The sequence below is a fragment of the Protopterus annectens genome, chromosome 10.part0 (assembly GCF_019279795.1).
Source record: "Protopterus annectens isolate FY-2018-M chromosome 10.part0, PAN1.0, whole genome shotgun sequence".
NCBI lineage: Eukaryota > Metazoa > Chordata > Ceratodontiformes > Protopteridae > Protopterus > Protopterus annectens.
Window position 1 is genome coordinate 1,798,662,614 of NC_056744.1, and position 18,933 is coordinate 1,798,681,546.

The 18,933-nt window shown below is 45.8% G+C and overlaps 1 protein-coding gene across 1 annotated transcript in view; it reads left to right on the top strand.

Moving 5' to 3' along the window:
* LOC122814504 (Snf2 related CREBBP activator protein) overlaps positions 1–18,933 on the top strand; it is a 3,617,155-nt gene that overhangs the window by 2,332,212 nt on the left and 1,266,010 nt on the right. Inside the window, exon 17 of the mRNA XM_044087079.1 lies at positions 12,121–12,402. Coding sequence (XP_043943014.1) covers positions 12,121–12,402 — 282 coding nt within the window. The remainder of the gene's footprint in view (positions 1–12,120; positions 12,403–18,933) is intronic.

The following is an 18,933-nucleotide window of genomic DNA, read 5'->3' on the forward strand; positions in this document are numbered from 1 at the left end:
ACCCAAATGTGAAGACTGCAACAGTGAATACACTCGAACATCTACATTTATAGTAAGTGTACACAACTGTACTTTCTGTAGGGCTATGTGTTCCATGTGGTGTGGTGCAAGTGTTGACCTTCTCCTCTTGACCAGCTATTCCGGTCTTGGCTGGCGAGTGCATTGCTTCCATTTTGGATGTAGAAGTGCATCTCTCCCAAGTTTGTGTGTTGGGAGGTAAGAGGTTAGGGTCCTCTGTGTACATGAGGTAGTTAATACATTGCCTGTGTACATGAGGCAGTTACTACATTGCCTCAGGATGCCCAAGTTCACCAGGTTAATAGGTGAAAGGACAGGGAACTGACCTTTAGACATGCCTGGAGGGATGGACATTGATGATAAGTACTGGAAACGTTTCCTTGTAGAACGTTTAGTGCTGATAGCTCTTTTGTGTGCTACAATAAAAGTCTGGTAAAGTTTTAGACTAATAAGCTAGTGTATGTGCAGGAGAGTAGAGAACTAGTAGATCTAAGGGAAAAATTGAAGAGCAGACTCTGGCACTGCATAGAAGCTTGCAAGCAGTCCTGAATACAAGAAGTCTGTATCTGCACTAGACTAGTTACAGGAAAGGTGGGAAGCAAGTGCTTTTTAACTGGAAAGTTGAGAGATATGGAAAACTGTCCAAACAGCCAATAAACTAAAATTTCTGGGCCAGGAACCACTCCTCTTGTGGTACATAGGCTACCTAGTGCTTACCACTCCCACTGATAGGCTAGAAGGCTTCCCTTCAACACAGAAATGCGTGGGGGGTTCAGAAGCTTACAAACAGTCTTGGATACAGCAAATCTGTATCTGGACTAGACTAGGTACAGGAAAGGGGGGAAACAAACGCAGGCTTTTAAACCAGAAAGTTGAAACGGAGGAAGAAACTGCCCAAAAGGCCAATAAACCACAATGTCTGGGCCAAAAACCACTCCTCTTGTGGTAGATAGGCTATCTAGTGCTTACCACTCTCACTGATGAGCTAGAAGGCTTATCTTTAACACAGAATGGCTTGGGGCCCACAGGAGCTTGCACACAGTCCTGGGTACAGCAAATCTGTATCTAGACTAGACTAGTTACAGGAAAGGTGGGAAAAAATGCAAATGCCGGCTTTTAAATCAGAAAGTTGAGAGAGAGAGAGAGAAAAACTGCCCAAACGGCCAATAAGTACAATTCCTGGGCCAGAAACCACTCCTTATGTGGTAGATAGTGACCCTAGTTCTTACCACTCCCACTGATAAGCTAGTCGGCTTCCCTCCAACAGAGAAAGGCTTTGGGAGCTAAGGAAGCTTACAAACCATTCTGGATACATTAAATCTGTATCTAGAGTAGACTAGTTGCAGGAAAGGGGGGAAACGAAATTAGAATTTTTTTTTTTTTTTTTTCCTCAAGTAAAGTGGAAAAGGAGAAATCTGGAACAGAAGATAATTAAAGGTTAAGACTCTAAGTGGGTTTGCCTTTTCAAATGTTCTCTCTCTATTAGGTAGAATGAACTAATGACACTAGACTAGGAACAGTGTCCCAGATGAAATATACAATATGGGTGGGCAACTGCAAAGCCACCGAGTGTAAGAACAAGACACCAATAGGCAGGTAGTGTGGGAATCTATTACAGCTTCTAGCTGTAGCCACTAAATGAAAGTTTTAAACAGATAAAGGAGCAAGGAGACTCTAGAGAATGCTTTTAACTGCAAACAAATCAGTTATGTGATACCTGACTACAACACAGTAACCTCAAAATAAATGCACAGGGAAGCACAGGTAGAGCACTCAACAAACAGAAAATACAACTGTCAGTATGAAAAAGCAGTTTGCAGTTAAGTAATACAGTAAACTTGCAGTTAGAGTAATGAAACAGCATCTAGGAATGAAAAATACATGGGCAGAAATGGGAAGGTAACTGGTGTTTGACATGTTGAATATGCAGCTTTTGCTTAGCATGAGTGAGGGAAAAAGGTAGAGCTGTTTGCTTCAGGAAGGGTACATCTTGTGGTTGTCAAAGAAACCTCTTTTTGTACAATTTGCACATATTTTATGTTCTTCATACCCAATGGAAAATGCTGCTATTGTCAGCTGTTTCTTGAAAAGATTGAGTATTTGATTCAGAAATGTCTAATTTGCAGGTGTTGGTGTTTACATCTTTACTAAGTATTACTGTTTGGCTGAGATTCCAAGTCAGCACTCCTCAACTATATACTTGTGTCTTGGCCCCTATGCCTTTCCATCTTGGCTTAGTTTCCATCTCTTACTACCCTTGATATTTTTAATTTATTGGACTTGACCCATTAGTAGATCTGTTGGAGAGGGTCTTTAATGTTGAGTTTAAATTGGCCTGCCTTTTATGTTTTGCGTCCCCTTTCAACTTCTGCCTTTGATCATATATTCATTCAATCCATCTGCTACTCTTAGAACTCCTTTTAAGCTTTTCAGCTATATACTTGATATGTTCTGGTAATGCATATTGTCACATCTCTGTTTTTCCTTGTACTCTAGAATGTATGTTCACTCAGTGTTTGTGGGAACTTTCTGACTTCAGGGCTGTGGGCTCACTTTTTGGGCGGATTATGATATTGTAATGTACACAACTGACTGTTATCTTTGCTCCTGATTCAGCTATTTCTGAACGAAATTCCTGCAATAATGACCTTAGTTATAGACCCACTGAGAATAACCCCCCCCCCCTCTCAGTTCAGCTGATACTCAAAAACATATACCCATTATTTCATTCTAGTTGCACTGTTTTAGACATGGCAGTTTATTTTATTTTCAAGTCTGACTGTTTTAAAACATAGAAAACTGTCATGAATGTGTGGCTGGCTGCTGTTTAATGTTCTGAATTGTTTCAGTAAATTTAGAGAAATCATTAGATGTCCTCCTATTCCAGTGTTGCAGTATTCATTGGTGTGGGATTTCCGCCTCAGGTGATCTGATGTTGATTCCTACACAAAAGCTTTTGCCTGGCTGCTGTAGGTCTGTGGGATGTTAAACATAGGGCCATAAACCAGGACCTTAAATGTGATGTCTGAATGCACAGACCTCAGAACTTTTCAGCCGCAGACAACATCACTGCGATCGTTCAGCTCCTACTCACGATTACGTTGAAAAGATAAGTACCCAGTTGGGATTTTTTTGTTTTCCATTAACTTTGCTTGTGCTTGGTTTGCTGTAGTTTCTTGGCCGATGTCAATTAAAAAAGCAAATGTAATTGTGGCCATTGGATACTGCACAAAGATACTCACAATATTTTGTCTAGGTAGGGAGCACGACCATACGTCGTGTTCCATTTGTCAGTCCTTTGTGCCCAGACACTTTGCAGTCATTTGGTCACATTAAATTTATTTCTCGAGAACCAGCGTCTGAAACGCCTAGCCCTTATAATGGACCCCGAGTCGGTCGCCCAAACCGCCCAGGAGGAAGGCCAAGGTTTCCAGTCCTAGTCCTACTGCCACTCCGCAGTCTGACGTCCTTCTGGCTTCTGATATACTGGCAGAGGAATGCCCAAGTTTTCCATCAGCTTCGACGGCTCCTGTCGAGGAAGTTTCTGCAGCCACGGGAAGCATGTCCATGGAGACTATTCAGACGTCGGCCCCAACTGACGTCGAGGCGGAACCTCTTGTTGGCAGACTGACAGAGTCCTCTCCTACTCCAGGCCGGGCTTCAATTCCTAGGCTGTCCCCAAAACTACACCTTCCAAGAAAAAACAGAAGACAAAACATATCACTCCTCCATCTGAAGTACAGCCAGATTGGCAATGTTTTACAAACAATCTTATGCAGGCCTTCATGGCCTTTAGGCCCACAGGGCCTGCTCCTTCCACCATCCCAGTGCTCAGCCCTCGCCCAGCCTCTGCCTCTTCTCCCCAACGTCCAACTACGCAAAAGGGAGAGCATCACTATCAGCATGATTCCTCCTTGGAAGAATCCGTCTCTTCTGTGTCTCAAATAGATTACTCTGTGGACTACTATTCCCCAGATGAAAGCTGCATTGAAGGGGACTTCCCACCTGAAGATTTAACTTTTGGGGAGACTAACTAAAATGGAGTACTTCAAGTGGGACACTACCCTGATGTCCGACACCCAGAAGAGATATTTTGAACTTCTGCATCTTGAGTCTCCCAACTCCTTCAGCTGTACCTCCTGTGCTCCCAGCCTTTCTGGACGTACTCAACTCTGTCTGTTAGAACCCAGACTCACAGCCCCCAGCCCCTAAAAGACCAGACTGGTTTTATAAGGTGCCTGATGACCAAAAATGCCTCTTAAGACCTCCACTGGCAGATCCAGTGTCATTGCTGTGGCTCCTGACAGACTATCTAGACAGGTATTTTTTGCCTGTTTCCTACCCACAGATAAGGACAGTAAAACCGTGGATAGATTGGGGAAAATGTATACTTCCTCCACCCTGGCTATCAGAGCCATTAATTTCCCAAACATACATGGTAAAATGCACTCTTGACCTAGTGTCCCTGGCCTTTACCCTGCTAGCCTCTTCACCCGACTGTCTTCCTAAGTCTGACATTGCATCAAAACTGTCCCTAGCCACCCAAGTGGCCAGACAGTCCATCAGGTGTAGTTATGATGCCGCAGAAGCCTTGACCATGTGTGCAGCTTCTGTCCTCCTCAGATATTCCTGGCTACGATTACAACCTCTTCCATAGGATTTCAAATCCAAAATTATGGATGCTCCAGTGGACCACAACATACTTTTTGGCAAACATTCAACTGAGCTCTTCAAAAATTAGCAAGAGAAAAGCAAGGGGCTGCAAGACATCAAACATTTGCTGGTGTCCCCCTTCCCTAAGTACTACAGGAATTATCCTGCAAAAACTTCCTTTGTCAGGAGGATGCTTCCACTTCTCATCCCTCCTCCTCCAGACCCCCTCCAAACAGCCCTTTCCCGACAGAGGGGTGCCCTCTTCTGCATGACTGCCTTGCCCACCTTCCCTTGTCTGCCTGCCTATCCCATAACTTCCCCTTTTGGAAAACCATCACCTCAGACCAATGGTTCATTTCCATCTTTCAAAGAGGATGCTTTCTATCTTGGAGGGAAAAACCAAGGCCAGAAAACATTCACTTCTCACCAAAACAACAGCTCCACCTATTACAGGCCGTCATGGCCTGCCCTCCTTACACCACCTTCCATAATGGCAGAGTTACATTGCGCACAAATCCTTCCTTTATGCCCAAAGTTGTGAATGAACTATCGTTAAACAAGTCCATCCACTTACCTACCTTCTTCCCAACTCCAGCCAACAATGCAGAGAGGATCCTTCATTCCCTTGACGTACACAGACAGTTAAGATTCTATTTAGACAAGACTAAGTCCTTCAGAAAGTCTGACCAACTCCTTATCTCCTTTCACCCCAGGGCTCTGGGCAAGGCAGTCTCCAAACAAACCATTTCCTGTTGGATCAGGAAGTCTATTTTTTTGTTGTTATTCACACCACGGCAAAGTCTTACTTCATGGTGTACGCTCACTCAACCAGGGGCATAGCTACCTCAAAGACCTTTCTCAAAGACCTGGACACAGCTTCCATCCTGGAAGCAGCTTACCTGTTCTACGGCTCTCACCTTCACCAAACACTACAAATTAGACCAAGTCTCCAGGGCAGGCTTTGCTATAGTAATCCTGCAAGGATTCCTGGAATCCTCTACCTCCTCCCATTACTCTTCCTAAGCTATGGGTACTCTTCCACACCAATGAATACTGCAACATTGGTATAGAAGGATATAGAGTAGTTGTGTAAAATCTTATAACCATACATGTCCTTCTCTTCCATGTTGGAGTATTCCTTCCCACCCTCCATACCCCCTAGTCTTCTCTTACTGCAGGGTCTTGCCTTTGGCCAGCGCTTCCACTACCAAAGGCTTATCTGTTCAGCCATATAGTGGCATTTCTTTCTTTTGTTAGCATCTTGATGTACTTCGTGTTTCACTGTTGCAGTCATCAAATTTTGGTTATCTGCCTGCAGATAGCCCTCAGTCGGCCCGAATACCAGTGTCTTGGGATTTCTGTGTCTGATGCTGTCGCCTCTTTCATGACATCAGGGAGTATAAAACATGCAGCCGACGCCATTACATCAGCTTTTCTTGCCGTGCGGGAGCTCGAAGCAGATGCAGTTCGCAAGTGCCGGTCAGCCTCTACCTGAAATTTTCGTTTTTCGAGTTTCAAACCTGAAGTCTTCTAAAGCTAAGTAACCCGTTTGGGATCCTTATTTCTTGCTCTAACCGATGTCAGAAAAACTTAACGGTTGTCTTCCCTGTGGAAAGCAAATACCTCACAGAGATTTTCATTCTTACTGCGTTAGTTGTTCAGGCCCAGACCACGACATTCCTCGCTGTCGGTTTTGTGCCATAGTCAACACCCAAACCATTTGTCAGGCTATCTTTGTTGCTAAATTCTTTCGCTCTGGTTCTCCGTATTCCAAAATTTCTTCGTTAAGCTGTCCGTCTACCGATCTTCCGAAAAAACGCAAGGGTAATGACAGAGAGTCCGCATAGCTCCAAAACTGCCATAGACGCATCCGTTAAGCTAGTCGCCAGTCCGCCTGTACTCAGGTGCTTTTGCAGTCCCTGATATCTGCTTCTACAGATTCGCAGGCGTCTACTGAGACCCATTCGGAGACCAGTATGCCACGAGATGCTTCTTCGACTATGGAACCTGGGAATGTCTCTACCTTGGATGGGTCCGGAGCCGCTGTGCAGGAGCTGGCTTCTGAGGGTGTATTCAGACCTTACGATGTTCGTATTAAACTGACTACTTCGGCTCTGACTAAAACTGCCGAATTTCTCAGGCCCAGAGTTCGCACTACGCCTAGGAAACCGATGACCAAAACACATTCTCAAGCTCCCATGCCTCAGAAACAAATGCTTAGAATGGCTGAAGACCTTATTACTTAGGGGAAGCCAGCCTTCCCCCTCTAAAAGACAAAGAATTGATTTTCCTTCTGATTCTACAGACCATGAGTCCAATGACTGACTGCTCTGATTACCAGGACATACCTTTATCCACCTATGAGGATTCAGATGCAGAGGAATCCATTCCCTCTGCCTCCCCTCCAGAGGACGCTTCTTTCAGTGAAACCTTGCATATACTCTAAGAGAGCATTTCTGCTGGGACTGCCAGGACTACCCTCAGTCCATAAAGAGATTCAGGGAATTTTTAGACTTGCCTCAGCGCAGGCCTCTAGCTATACCCCCTGTCCTGGATATTGTAGATGCTGTCTTCATGGAATCAAGTCTTACCCATGATACCTTACCTCCAGCTCCTATAATGCCTGACAGATACTACAGAGTAAATAACTCTCACAAATTTCTCTTTAAAAATCCTACTGTGGATCCAGAGACCATTTCCCAGGGACCTAAAGGTATTAAGGCTACTACAGCCAAAAACCCTACCCCTTCGGACAGGGATTCTAGGGCCTTAGACAGATGGGGTAAAAAGGTATATACCTCTGCAACTCTTGCCATCAGGGCTTTAAATTGCCAGTTTCACATGTTGAAGTACCAGCAACATATTATGGAACTAATTAAACAAAAACAAAAGTTGTTGATTCTGGATTATGCAGAAAATAAAGATTTAAGAGTTGATGCATTCTGCTAACCACATTGGTAAACATACTTTGCAGTGTGGAAGCATCTTGCAGGGCTGCTGTCACTGGGTCTGTTCTGAAAAGGCATGCTTGGCTGAAGGAACAAATCTTGCCAGACCATGTCAAAGCAAAATTACTAGATGCTCCATTTAACCAAGAATGTTTGTTTGGCACAAAAACAGAAGTTGTTCTTAAAAAGATGGAGGAAAAAGCTAAATCTATGCAAACTTATAAAGATTTCTTACAGGTGCAGCCACCTAGATTCAGTAGGCATTGGCCTTCAAAAAACTGGTCCTTTCCGGTCCCTCCCATGCCTTCTCAGTCCAAACCCAGGGGCAATAGACCACAAAGACTACAATCTCAGGGTATGTACAGATCTAAACAATGGAGTGCTCCCATCTCAAAAACATGGAATGATAAACCACCCTCTTATGGAAAAAGTTCACAATGACTTGTCCTTTATCGTTCCCAGCCATGCCCAAGTACTTGCACCCCTAGGAGGAAAACTTGCCCTGCATGCAAAAAGCTGGGAATACATTACTCAGGACTGATGTGTCTTAAACATTGTATCCCAGGAATACAGATTCTACTTCCACTCACTGCCAACCCCAAGTGGATTGACAGACCTTCCTCCAAACCAGTGGGCAGAGGCCCAAAAGTTAGTACTTTCTGTTCTCAGTATCAGGGCTATTCAGCCTGTTTCAGCAGAGCAAAGAGGACAGGGTTTCTACTCCAGACTGTTCCTGGTGCCCAGAAAAGAGAACTCTTGGCGCCCTATTCTGAATCTGTCACTTCTCAACACCTTCCTGGTGGTACCAAAGTTCAAAATGCTTACACTCCAACAACTGCTTCCTTTGCTAGCCAAGGACTCAGCTCTATGCACTATCAGTTCTCTGCACTTCCCTTTGGCTTATCTATTACACCCAGGGTATTCACAAAATGCCTGTCTCCAGCCATTGCATATTACAGGCAGAGAAACATTCAAATTTGCCCCTACTTGGACAATTGCCTGATTCAGGAGGACAGTCAGGAATTGCTACTTCAGCACCTGGCATTTGTAAAGCGACTCCTAAGTTCTCTGGGGTATACCATCAATGAAAAGAAGTCACATCTGGTACCCAGCCAAGAAATTGTATTCCTGGGAGCAAGCTTGAACACAACTTCCCAGATGGCATTATTCACTCCAGAAAAGCAGGTTTATTTGATAAATTACTTCAAACTACTGACCACCCAAACCCAGCTATCTGCAAGAAAAATACTGCAAGCCCTAGGGTTCATGGCCTCATGCATTCTCCTAATTCCATATGCAAGACTGCATATGAGGAAACTTCAGTTGCATCTAAAAAGCCTCTGTGTCAACATTTTCAGGACTTGGAAACCGTGCTTCCTATCATTCCTTGCCTAAGGACAGAGTTCCTTTGGTGGGCAGAGGCTTGCAACCACAACAAGGGACTCCCTTTCACTCAAACCCCTGCTGCCAAAACCCTGACAACAGACTCATCAGACTATGCATGGGGGGCTCACAAGGCAGGCAAATGGAGCCCAGGACAAAAGCGCCTGCATATCAATCAAAAAGAAATGTTAGCTGTACAGAAAGCACTGACAGCCTTCAAATACCTTATCCTTCCAGGACAACTCTTGATAAAGACGGACAACACCACAGTTATGTGCTACATAAACAAGCAAGGAGGAATTCATTCCTACCCACTCTGCAGGTTAGCCATGGCTCTGTGGAACACAGCCTTGAGCATCCAAGTGCACCTGCAAGCTCAGTTTCTGCCAGGCAAACAAAATTCACTGGCAGAGGACTTGAGCAGAAGTCTGCTGGACCCACAACAGTGGAAACTGGAACCCAACTCATTCAAGCTTCTAATCCACAGGTGGAGGACACCAGAGGTGGACATCTTTGCTTCCCCACAAAACCATCAATTGACCAAATTTTGCACCAGAATTCCCCACAGCCAAGCATGGAAAGTGGAGGCCCTATCCTTTTACATGGGAAAACCTCTTAATCTTTGCCTTTCTCCTCTGCCCCTCCTCTCAAAAGTACTACTCAGGATCAAACAGGACAGGCCAAGGACAATCCTTATTGCACCAGACTGGCCACACCAACATTGGTACCCATTTTTACGCAGTCTGACAATAGTGCCACCCTGGCACCTGCATATCAGACCCCCCTCTCTGCTGTACCAGCAGGAGGGCCAGATTTTGCATCCTCGGCTGCAAACCCTGAACCTAGCAGCGTGGCTTATTCCTTGAATACATCACCAGCAACCCTCAGCAAACAGGTGCTGGATGTCATCCTTGAGGCCAGGAGGCCTAGTACTAGGAAATCCTACTCAGAAAAGTGGAAAAGATACTGTTCTTGGAGCTAGTCTCAGGAAAGAACACAGCCGTGCCCACCTTACCTCAAATCCTAGATTATTTAGCAGAGCTGCTCCACAAAGGCTTATCCTTCTCGTCAGTTAAGATTCATGCCTCTGCCATCTCAGTTCATTACAATACTGAGCCCCCAACCCTCTTCTCTCACCCTCTGATCAAACAGTTCCTGAGAGGAGCTAGCAATTTAAGACTTCCGAGGAGAGCTCCCACTCCTGCCTGGGACCTTAACTTTGTACTAGAGAAGCTCACGCTTCCCCCTTTTGAGCCTGCTGTTACAGCAGAGTTAAAATTCCTCTCTTGGAAAACAGCCTTACTTCTAGCCATCACTTCAGCAAGAAGAGTGTCTGAGCTACAGGCCCTTATGGCTGTGAAATCCTTAATTCTCTTCCACGAGGACAGGGTTTCCCTCAGGACTTAACCCATCATTTATGCCCAAGGCGGTATCAAGTGTGGCTTTAAACCAATCCATCCATTTACCAACCTTTTTCCTAATCCTCAGAATAAAGTGGAAAGGATCCTGCACTCCTTGGACGTGTACAGACAGGTTAGGTTCTACCTTGACAGAACTAAAACTTTCAGAAAATCTGACCAGCTGCTAGTCTGCTTTGCTACAGGGGCAGAGAGGGTAAGGCCATTTCAAAGCAAACCATCTCCAAATGGATAGCATACTGCATCCATTTCTGCTACAAACACCATGGAAAAACAACCCCACAGGGGATCAGAACCCATTCCACTAGGGCTTACCTCTACAGCATTTATCAGGGGAGTCCTTACCAGGGACATCTGGAAGCTGCAACCTTGAGTTCAGTACACACCTTCACCAAGCATTAGCTCTTGCCTATCCTTTCTAAATCTAGAGCTGGATTTGCTACAGCAGTCTTGCAAGGCCTGCTAGCCAGCTCTAATACTTCTGGACTGCCTCCACCCTTCCTCAGCTTTGGGAATCAACCCAAATGTGATGACTACAACAGTGAAACACGAAGAACATAGTACAGTTGTGTACGCTTACCATAAATGTAGATGTTGGAGTGTATTCACTGTTGCAGTCCTGGTTACCCTCCCTCCAGCTACCTGACTTTTCTATACTTTCTACCTGTCATCTTTTTTGGCCATATCTTATGGGAATGGTATTTACTTTTTAATGGAGGTGTTCCACACCATATACTTGCTTCCTATTTTGGGGGCTTCTGACATCTGGGGCAAGAAAAACTGATGGCGTCTGCTGCATGTTTTATACCCCTGACATCATGTAAGAGGTGACAGCATCCGATGCAGAAATCCAAAGACTCTGGTATTCTGGCCGACTGAGGGCTACCTGCAGACAGATAACCCAAATGTGATGACTGCAACAGTGAATACACTCGAACATCTACATTTATGGTAATTGTACACAACTGTACTTTCTCCTGACAAGCCACTCCTCTGGCCATCAAGTTCTGATGTCTGTGCGTGCAGACGTCACATTTAAGGTCCCTGCTTTATGGGCTTGTGTGTGACATCCCACACACCTACAGCAGCCAGGCAAAAGCTTTTGTATGGGAGCCAACTTCAGATCGTCTTTTGTGCAAATCCCACACCAGTGAATACTGCAACATGGAAGAGAAGGACATCTATGGTTATGGCAAGATTTTACACAACTATTCTTTCTGATTACTTGCTAAGATTTTTACATTTCAGGAAGACTGGTAATTTTTGATGATGATATAAAAATATTTAAGGCTCCCAAAGAAGGTTAATATTGTGTTAATTAGGTGAATATTGTCTGTGACCTTTGCTGCTGTTCAGTATTTGGCCTCATACTTTGACTATCCACATTTTTGAGTATCCATGTTTGTCCCATGGTTTTTATTTTAATTGATTCAGGCAGTGCGGCATTCTTGCTGAAGTGCTGCTCAGTTAAACATTTAAGCAAGCAGTGAGCTGTGCAATAGTAGTGTATAATTTTTTTGCAGGCATCTCTTGTCTTCATTTAAGTCAGTTTTTTTTCCCCTCGATGGGGTTTACATTTTTGGAAACCTCTTAAAAACATTAAAATTGAAGAACAAGTCATTGTAGAAATAAATTCCTTAAAATATGTGATTATAATATGGGTTCTAAAATTTTCTTCCTTTACTCTCTCTCTTTTGTAGTGTTACAGGCTCAAGTGCCTCTGTCTCCAGCTGCAGTTATTGCTAATGTGCCAAGGCCTCCCCCTCTCACAAGCGCAGTCTCTTCTACCATGAAACCTGCAACTATTCCAGCCACAACTGTGAGGATGTCTGCTGCAGCGCTGGCCCCTGGCAACATGGGAAACATGATAAAACCAGTTACAGTACACTCCTCTGCGCAGCTGCCAGGCTATGCTTTCCCTTCCATGGGAGCAGCACAACAGAGACTGATCCTGTCACCAGATATGCAGGCCAGACTGCCATGTAAGTAACTTTAGGCCATTCATATAATAGCTGAAACAGTTGTATTGTTGTAGGATTTCAGTGAGTGTGTTAGAATATGCCTGTCTGTTGCATTTAACTTGGTAAATTCTTTTCAGCTGTTTATCCCATTGGGGTTACACACCTTCTAGGATCACATTTTGTGATAACACACATTGATTTACAAGGGTATGCCTAGCTCTTGCATCCCTGAGATATTCAGCAAAGGGATTTTTACTAGACTACATTCATGAGTATGGATTTACTTCTTGGCAAATGCCTGTCTTCTGGCTGTATAGACATCCTTTTTCTAGGCACCATGCTTTTTCCTACACCATGGATGCCAGTCAGCAAATATGCTGCAAAGAGCAGAGTAAGCCAGACCCTGTTAATTTTGTCCCTGTCTTATGCTAATCTGTCGGGCACTTCCAGGCAAAGATTTGTCAAGAGAAAGCCAAGTTTGCATTTGTCTCCAGAACCACTCACCAACAGATATGCTTTATGGAAGATGAATTCCTTTTAAAGATATAAGTCTGCAGTGCTTTTGTGTTCGGGAGAACATTATGATGTGTTCAGTGTAAGCAGTATAAAATGTTAAGTAAGAAAGCTCTGCTTGGAAGCCCTGATGATCTCTGTTTTTATAAACTACTGGAAACTGGATGTCTGGGCAAGAATTTGTGCCTTTTCATTTTCGGACAAGAAATACTGCCAGTTATTCTCCAAAGAAAAAGTCCCTTGGGCAGTTGCACATGTTGCAAAGACTGGAAAAGCAAAGTGGTGTTAAAGAAACGGGCAGTGTGTGAGTTCCTCTTGTGAACTCATAACCATTATTGAAACTTGGTGGGTATAAATTCTGGTGATTGTCATGTTTTTCCTTCCTCTACCTGGCACTTACCTCTTACGCTAATTCGTCCAGAGCTGGAGATTAGTTTGTAGCGTCTGACCTTAGTAGCATCTTTGAGACTGCAGCGACACCACCACAGTGGGACACCAAATGTTCTTCGTGTTTCACTGTTGCAGTCATCACACTTGGGTTATCTTTCTGCAGGTAGCCCTCAGTAGGCCCAAATACCCAAGTCATGGGATTTCTCCGTCGGATGCTGTCACCTCTTCCATGACGTCAGGTCATCAGGGGTATAAAACATGCAGCCAACGCCATTACATCAGCTTTTCTTGCCGAGCGGGAGCCCGATGCAGAAGCAGATGTTAAGTTGTCAATCTCGCCTTCATTCTTGCTGGATGGGTTCAGAGCCGATCCTTGGCTCCGACTCAGCCACCTACTAAAGCTCGAGAGCTAATTTTACCGGCTCGAGGCAACCCTATATCCCATGATGCAAGGCGATAACTACCCAGATCTCGTTTGCCGCTTTCGCTTGCGAGGTGCATTTTTACCGGCTCCTGGTAAGTTTTCAAAATTTCAGACTTTTAGTCACTCCCTTTTAGTTTAGTCCACTACTGTTATTGTTTTAACTCTTAATTAGATTTTTAACCCTATCTACCGTTAGTGGTTTCCCTTTTTCCAGTTATTTATCCCTTCCCCTAAGTTGGGCCTTAAGCCTCCCCCTTTCCTAATTTTTTGTCAGGGATTCTGTGTGGTGTTTGGGTGTGTTTGTATCCCTGTTTTATTTTTTATTTGGATTGGGTGTTTATTGTGTGTGTGTGTGCTTTTGGTACTTAGTGCTCCCTTGACACAGTTATGTCGAAGGACACAAAGGTCTCAGGCTTCAAGAAGTGTGACTCGTGCTGTCAGAAAATGTCTCTGACAGACGGTCACACTTCTTGTGTTTACTGCCTGCGACCTCTGCACCTGCAGGACTCTTGTTCTGTCTGCCACGCCTTCAGCCCAAGAGTCCTGCAAGAGCGCAGAAATAAACTAATACTAAGGGGCTTATTAAAGCCTGAGAGCTCCCCGACTAAGTCTTCTCCGGGGAAGCCCTCGAAACTAGTAAAGCCTTCGGCTCCAAGCCCTAAGCCATCGGCTACTGGTTCGCCTTCTGTGACGAGATCGGCTCTGGCCGGAGCCGATCTTCTGTGTCACAGCTTTCGGTATCGGCTCCACCCGGCGCCGATACCGCTAAATCTATGCACTCACTGTCGGCTCCTTCGGCTCCACCCACCTCCAGAAAGAGATCAAGATCCCCTTCGTTGGAGTTTATACATTCGGCTCCAAGATCACCCCTGCTCTCGAAGCGGAGCCATCGGATCCGGTCTTCTCGGTCGTCCAGGCTGTCTGACCACAACCTTGAGAGAGTGGTGAGTAGGCTATTAAAGTCTCAGGCATTGGTCCAAATGCTCCATAGCCCGTCTCATCAGACGGTAGCTATTACACATCCACCTAACATTCCTCCTTCGACTCTCCTACAGAGCTCGGAGCTGGAGCTCCTCGGAGCTGTGACACTTGCGGCTTCAGAGCAGATACCTCCCCCTTCGGTTCTGTCGTCCTCTGCTCCAATCTCCTCCTTGATGCCTTCATTGGAGGGATCCGGGCGTCTTGTCTCTCTCGTCTGCTCCGAGGGGGCGAGTGGCATCAGACCCTTGTCCGACCCCATTCTCACTCTCGGAGCTTTGGCACTGGTGAGCTCAGCCCCATCAGCCTCGGAGCCGTCCCTGTTGGTGTGGCCTGGGATTCCTATCTCTTCGGAGCGGGAGCCTTCTGGCCTCTCTGATGGGGGGGAGCCTTCGAGGTGATGAGTGTACTAGCCCCAGGGCGTAGTCAACGGTCAGTTCCATCAGCTCCTCCCACTACAGTCCCTGCTGACGTCTCTTCCCACTCTCTAGCTCCCGGACCCAGAGATCCAACGCCTCAGGTTTCCCCACTGGGAATATCTTCCTCTTCCGAGGCTTCTCCTGACGCGTCAGGTGAGCCTCCGCGTAAGAGGACATGTAAGAGGAAACATCTAGACTCCCCCGAGTCTATTACATCCGATACTGACTTGGATGAGTCTGAGGGATCCCCAAGGTCCCCCTCTGAGGATGTCTCTTTCTCAGACATCCTTGAACTCCTTAAGCAGAGGGGGAACTGGCCTTCCCTTAATCCTTCCAAGGACGAGTCGGTATAACTGGAGGCGTTCGGTTCTCGACCCTCCACCTCCTGGGTGTCTCCGCCTTTCGACCCTCTTATGGACGTGGTGGCTCGCAAGGTGTGGATGGCCCCGGATTCGGTGGAACCCACTCCTCGGAGGCCTTCTAAATTCATCACGGCCCCACCTGATAGGCAATTTTTGACAAAAGGTGTCCCGGTTGATGCCATGGTGGTGGCTGCAGCCACCAAGAAGGAACTAGCTGATCCTTCAGTACCTGTCCATCCTTTTAACAAGGATTCCAGGACTATAGATAGGTACGGTAAGCGGATATTTTCTTCAGCGACCTTTGCCATGTGGTCGCTGAACTACTTGTGTCACTTCACCCGCCTTTTAAGAGATATTCTTAAAGAGTTGAGAGAAGTTTTACAGGATCTGTCAGCTGCTGGGTCCCAGGATAAGATTAACTCACAGCTAGGAACCCTAAACTCTATTGTTAACTCCTCCATGCGGCTCATTTCATATGCAGCTGATGGTGCGAGTAGGGCCGCAGGCACAGGAGTGGCTTTAAGGCGTCATTTTCAGTTCCGCGCGCTGCCCTTTGGTCTCACCACAGCCCCCAGGGTGTTCACCAAATGTTTGGCGGTCATGACTGCTCACCTGAGGAGTCTAGGATTCCAGGTGTTTCCGTATCTAGACGACTGGCTCCTAACTGCCACCTCCAGACGTCTACAATTGCAGAACCTACAAGCCACAATATCACTGGGCACTTCTCTTGGAATGACCTTCAATTGGCCAAAGTCTGTGTTGCTGCCATCTCAACGCATAAGATTCATCGGAGTAGAGATAGACTAAAACCGAATGCGGGTCTATCTTCCTACAGAAAGGATACAAACCATACAGGCTCAAGTTTGAACCTTACTTCTCAGATCCAAAGCTCCAGCCAGAATGGTCCTGCAGCTATTGGGATCTATGTCCGCCACTGTTCTTCTAGTCCCCCTAGCAAGGTTGCATATGAGAATTCTCCAGTGGCTTCTTTCAACACAGTGGTCCTTTCAGGATCTCCCTCTGTCACCTCATACGGATCACGGAAACCTGCAAACGGGACCTACGCTGGTGGCTGGTGCCCTCCAATCTGGATCAGGGTCGACCCTTCGTTCCACCTCCTCCTATGGCCACTTTGACTACGGACGCCTCCCAGATGGGGGGGGGGGGGGGGGGCATTTCCTGGGCAGGTCAGTCCAAGGCAAATGGCATTCAGAAGAGAGTCTTCTTCATATCAACATTTTGGAAATGAGGGCGGTGCTTCTATCACTACAAGCCCTCCACGATTACCTCCCTCAGGGCATGATTGCCGTTCACTCCGACAGCATGTCAGTGGTCTGGTACCTGAACAAGCAGGGAGGAACCAGGTCCTACCCTCTTTGCAGAGAGACCATGAGAGTATGGGAATGGGCAGTGGCGACCAGACGTTTTCTGATAGCAACTCATATCCCTGGCAAATCCAACGTGATAGCCGACAGACTGAGCAGAACTATCCTCTCTCCTCACGAGTGGTCTCTGAACAATGCAGTGACAACTCAGATCTTCAGCAAATGGGGAATTCCTTGTTGCGACCTCTTCGCAACCCCGCTGAACGCGAAGTGCAAAAAGTTCTTCTCCCTCACTCCAGCTCCGGGGGAGAGCCCTATGGACGCACTAGCCCATCCTTGGCCCACCGGCTTGCTATACGCCTTCCCCCCAGTTCCCCTCCTTCCCAGAGTGATCTAAAAGGGAGCAAAATGATCTTAGTTGCTCCTTACTGGCCTCGTCAGGTATGGTTCCCCTATCTTCGGAAATATGCACTGGACGGTCCATGGTTCCTGGATCAGATCCCAGACCTATTAATTCATCAGTCGGGACTACTCCACCAGTCCCTTCACACTTTGAAGTTAACAGCTTGGCTCCTCCTCTTCAGACTATAGTCAGGAATCATACCTTAGACCCGGAAGTCATACATATCTTATCTTCGGCCCACAAGTCTGCCACTAAGAAATTGTATACTAGCAAATGGAAGAGATTTGCTATTTGGGCTCAACTCCGGGGTCTGGATCCCATCACTTTTCCTGTATCGGAAGTCCTAAAATTTCTAACTTCCCTGTTCAATCAAGGTTCTTCAGTCTCTACCATCAAGGTCCAATTGGCAGCTATTTCCAATTTTCATGAATCTATAAACCCACCTTTAATGAGCAACAGATTGTGTAAGACCTTCATGAAAGGTGCTGCGCTTTTACGACCTCTGATTTCTCATCCTGCTCCTCCATGGGATCTTGATGTGGTGTTACGTGCCTTAACTTCCTCCCCCTTCGAACCGGCAGCAACATGTGATTTGAAATTTCTATCGTGGAAAACTGCCTTTCTGGTCGCGATTACTTCTGCCAGAAGGGTTTCAGAGCTTCAAGCTTTATCTGTAAAACCTCCGTACCTGGTTTTTCACAAAGATAGAGTATCTCTCAGGCCTAATCCATCCTTTGTCCCTAAAGTTTGTTCCAGTTTTTGCCTACAACAGTCATTAGAACTTCCAGTTTTCTTTCCAAAGTACTCAAACAAAGCGGAATACATATTCCACACATTGGATGTCCACAGGCAATTGCGTTTTTATTTAGACAGGACCAAACAAACAAGGAAAACAGATCAATTGTTTGTGTCCTTTTCGGATAATAAATTGGGCAAGGCCGTCACAAAGGTCACTATTGCCAAATGGATCAGGGACTGTATTAGTCAAGCTTATTCCTGTTCTAATAGAGAGCTTACGACCTCTGTCAAAGCTCACTCTACAAGAGCTATGGCTACTTCAATAGCATTCCACTCTAAGCTTGCCATTAGTGACATTTGTGCTGCGGCTACGTGGTCTTCCCCCGCACACTTTCATTTCCCACTACAAATTGGATGTGGCATCTCGGGGGCGAGCTTCATTTGGTTCCACAGTGCTCAGGAGTGTTTTCCAGTGAGCCACCCAGGATTTAGGTGCTAGGGACGCTGTCCCATCAGTGCAGAATGTAGGCGAGATAGGATCACATAACATCTTTTAATTATGTACTCACCATAACTTTAGATGTTTGGGATCCATCTCGCCTACATTCCCAATAACCCACCCTCCTTCCCCCTTCCTTGGAGATCAGAAGAGATCGGACGGTCCGAATTCTATTGTTTCATCTTGAAACATCTGGCAATGTTATATAAACAAGTTATGTGTGTGTGCATGAATGCGGACAAACAAGATCTGGGGGATTAGTGGTGGTGCATCCTGGGATAGAGAATAGCTCAGCCAATAAGAGGCTTCGCTCTATAGTATAGCGTGCCGAGTCGGAGCCGAGGGATCGGCTCCGAGCCCATCAGTACAGAATGTAGGCGAGATGGATCCCAAACATCTAAAGTTATGGTGAGTACATAACTAAAAGATAATCGACTTAGCTTTGATGATCACATCAACTCCACCATAAAGTCTGTTAACAAAAAACTTGGTACCCTCTAT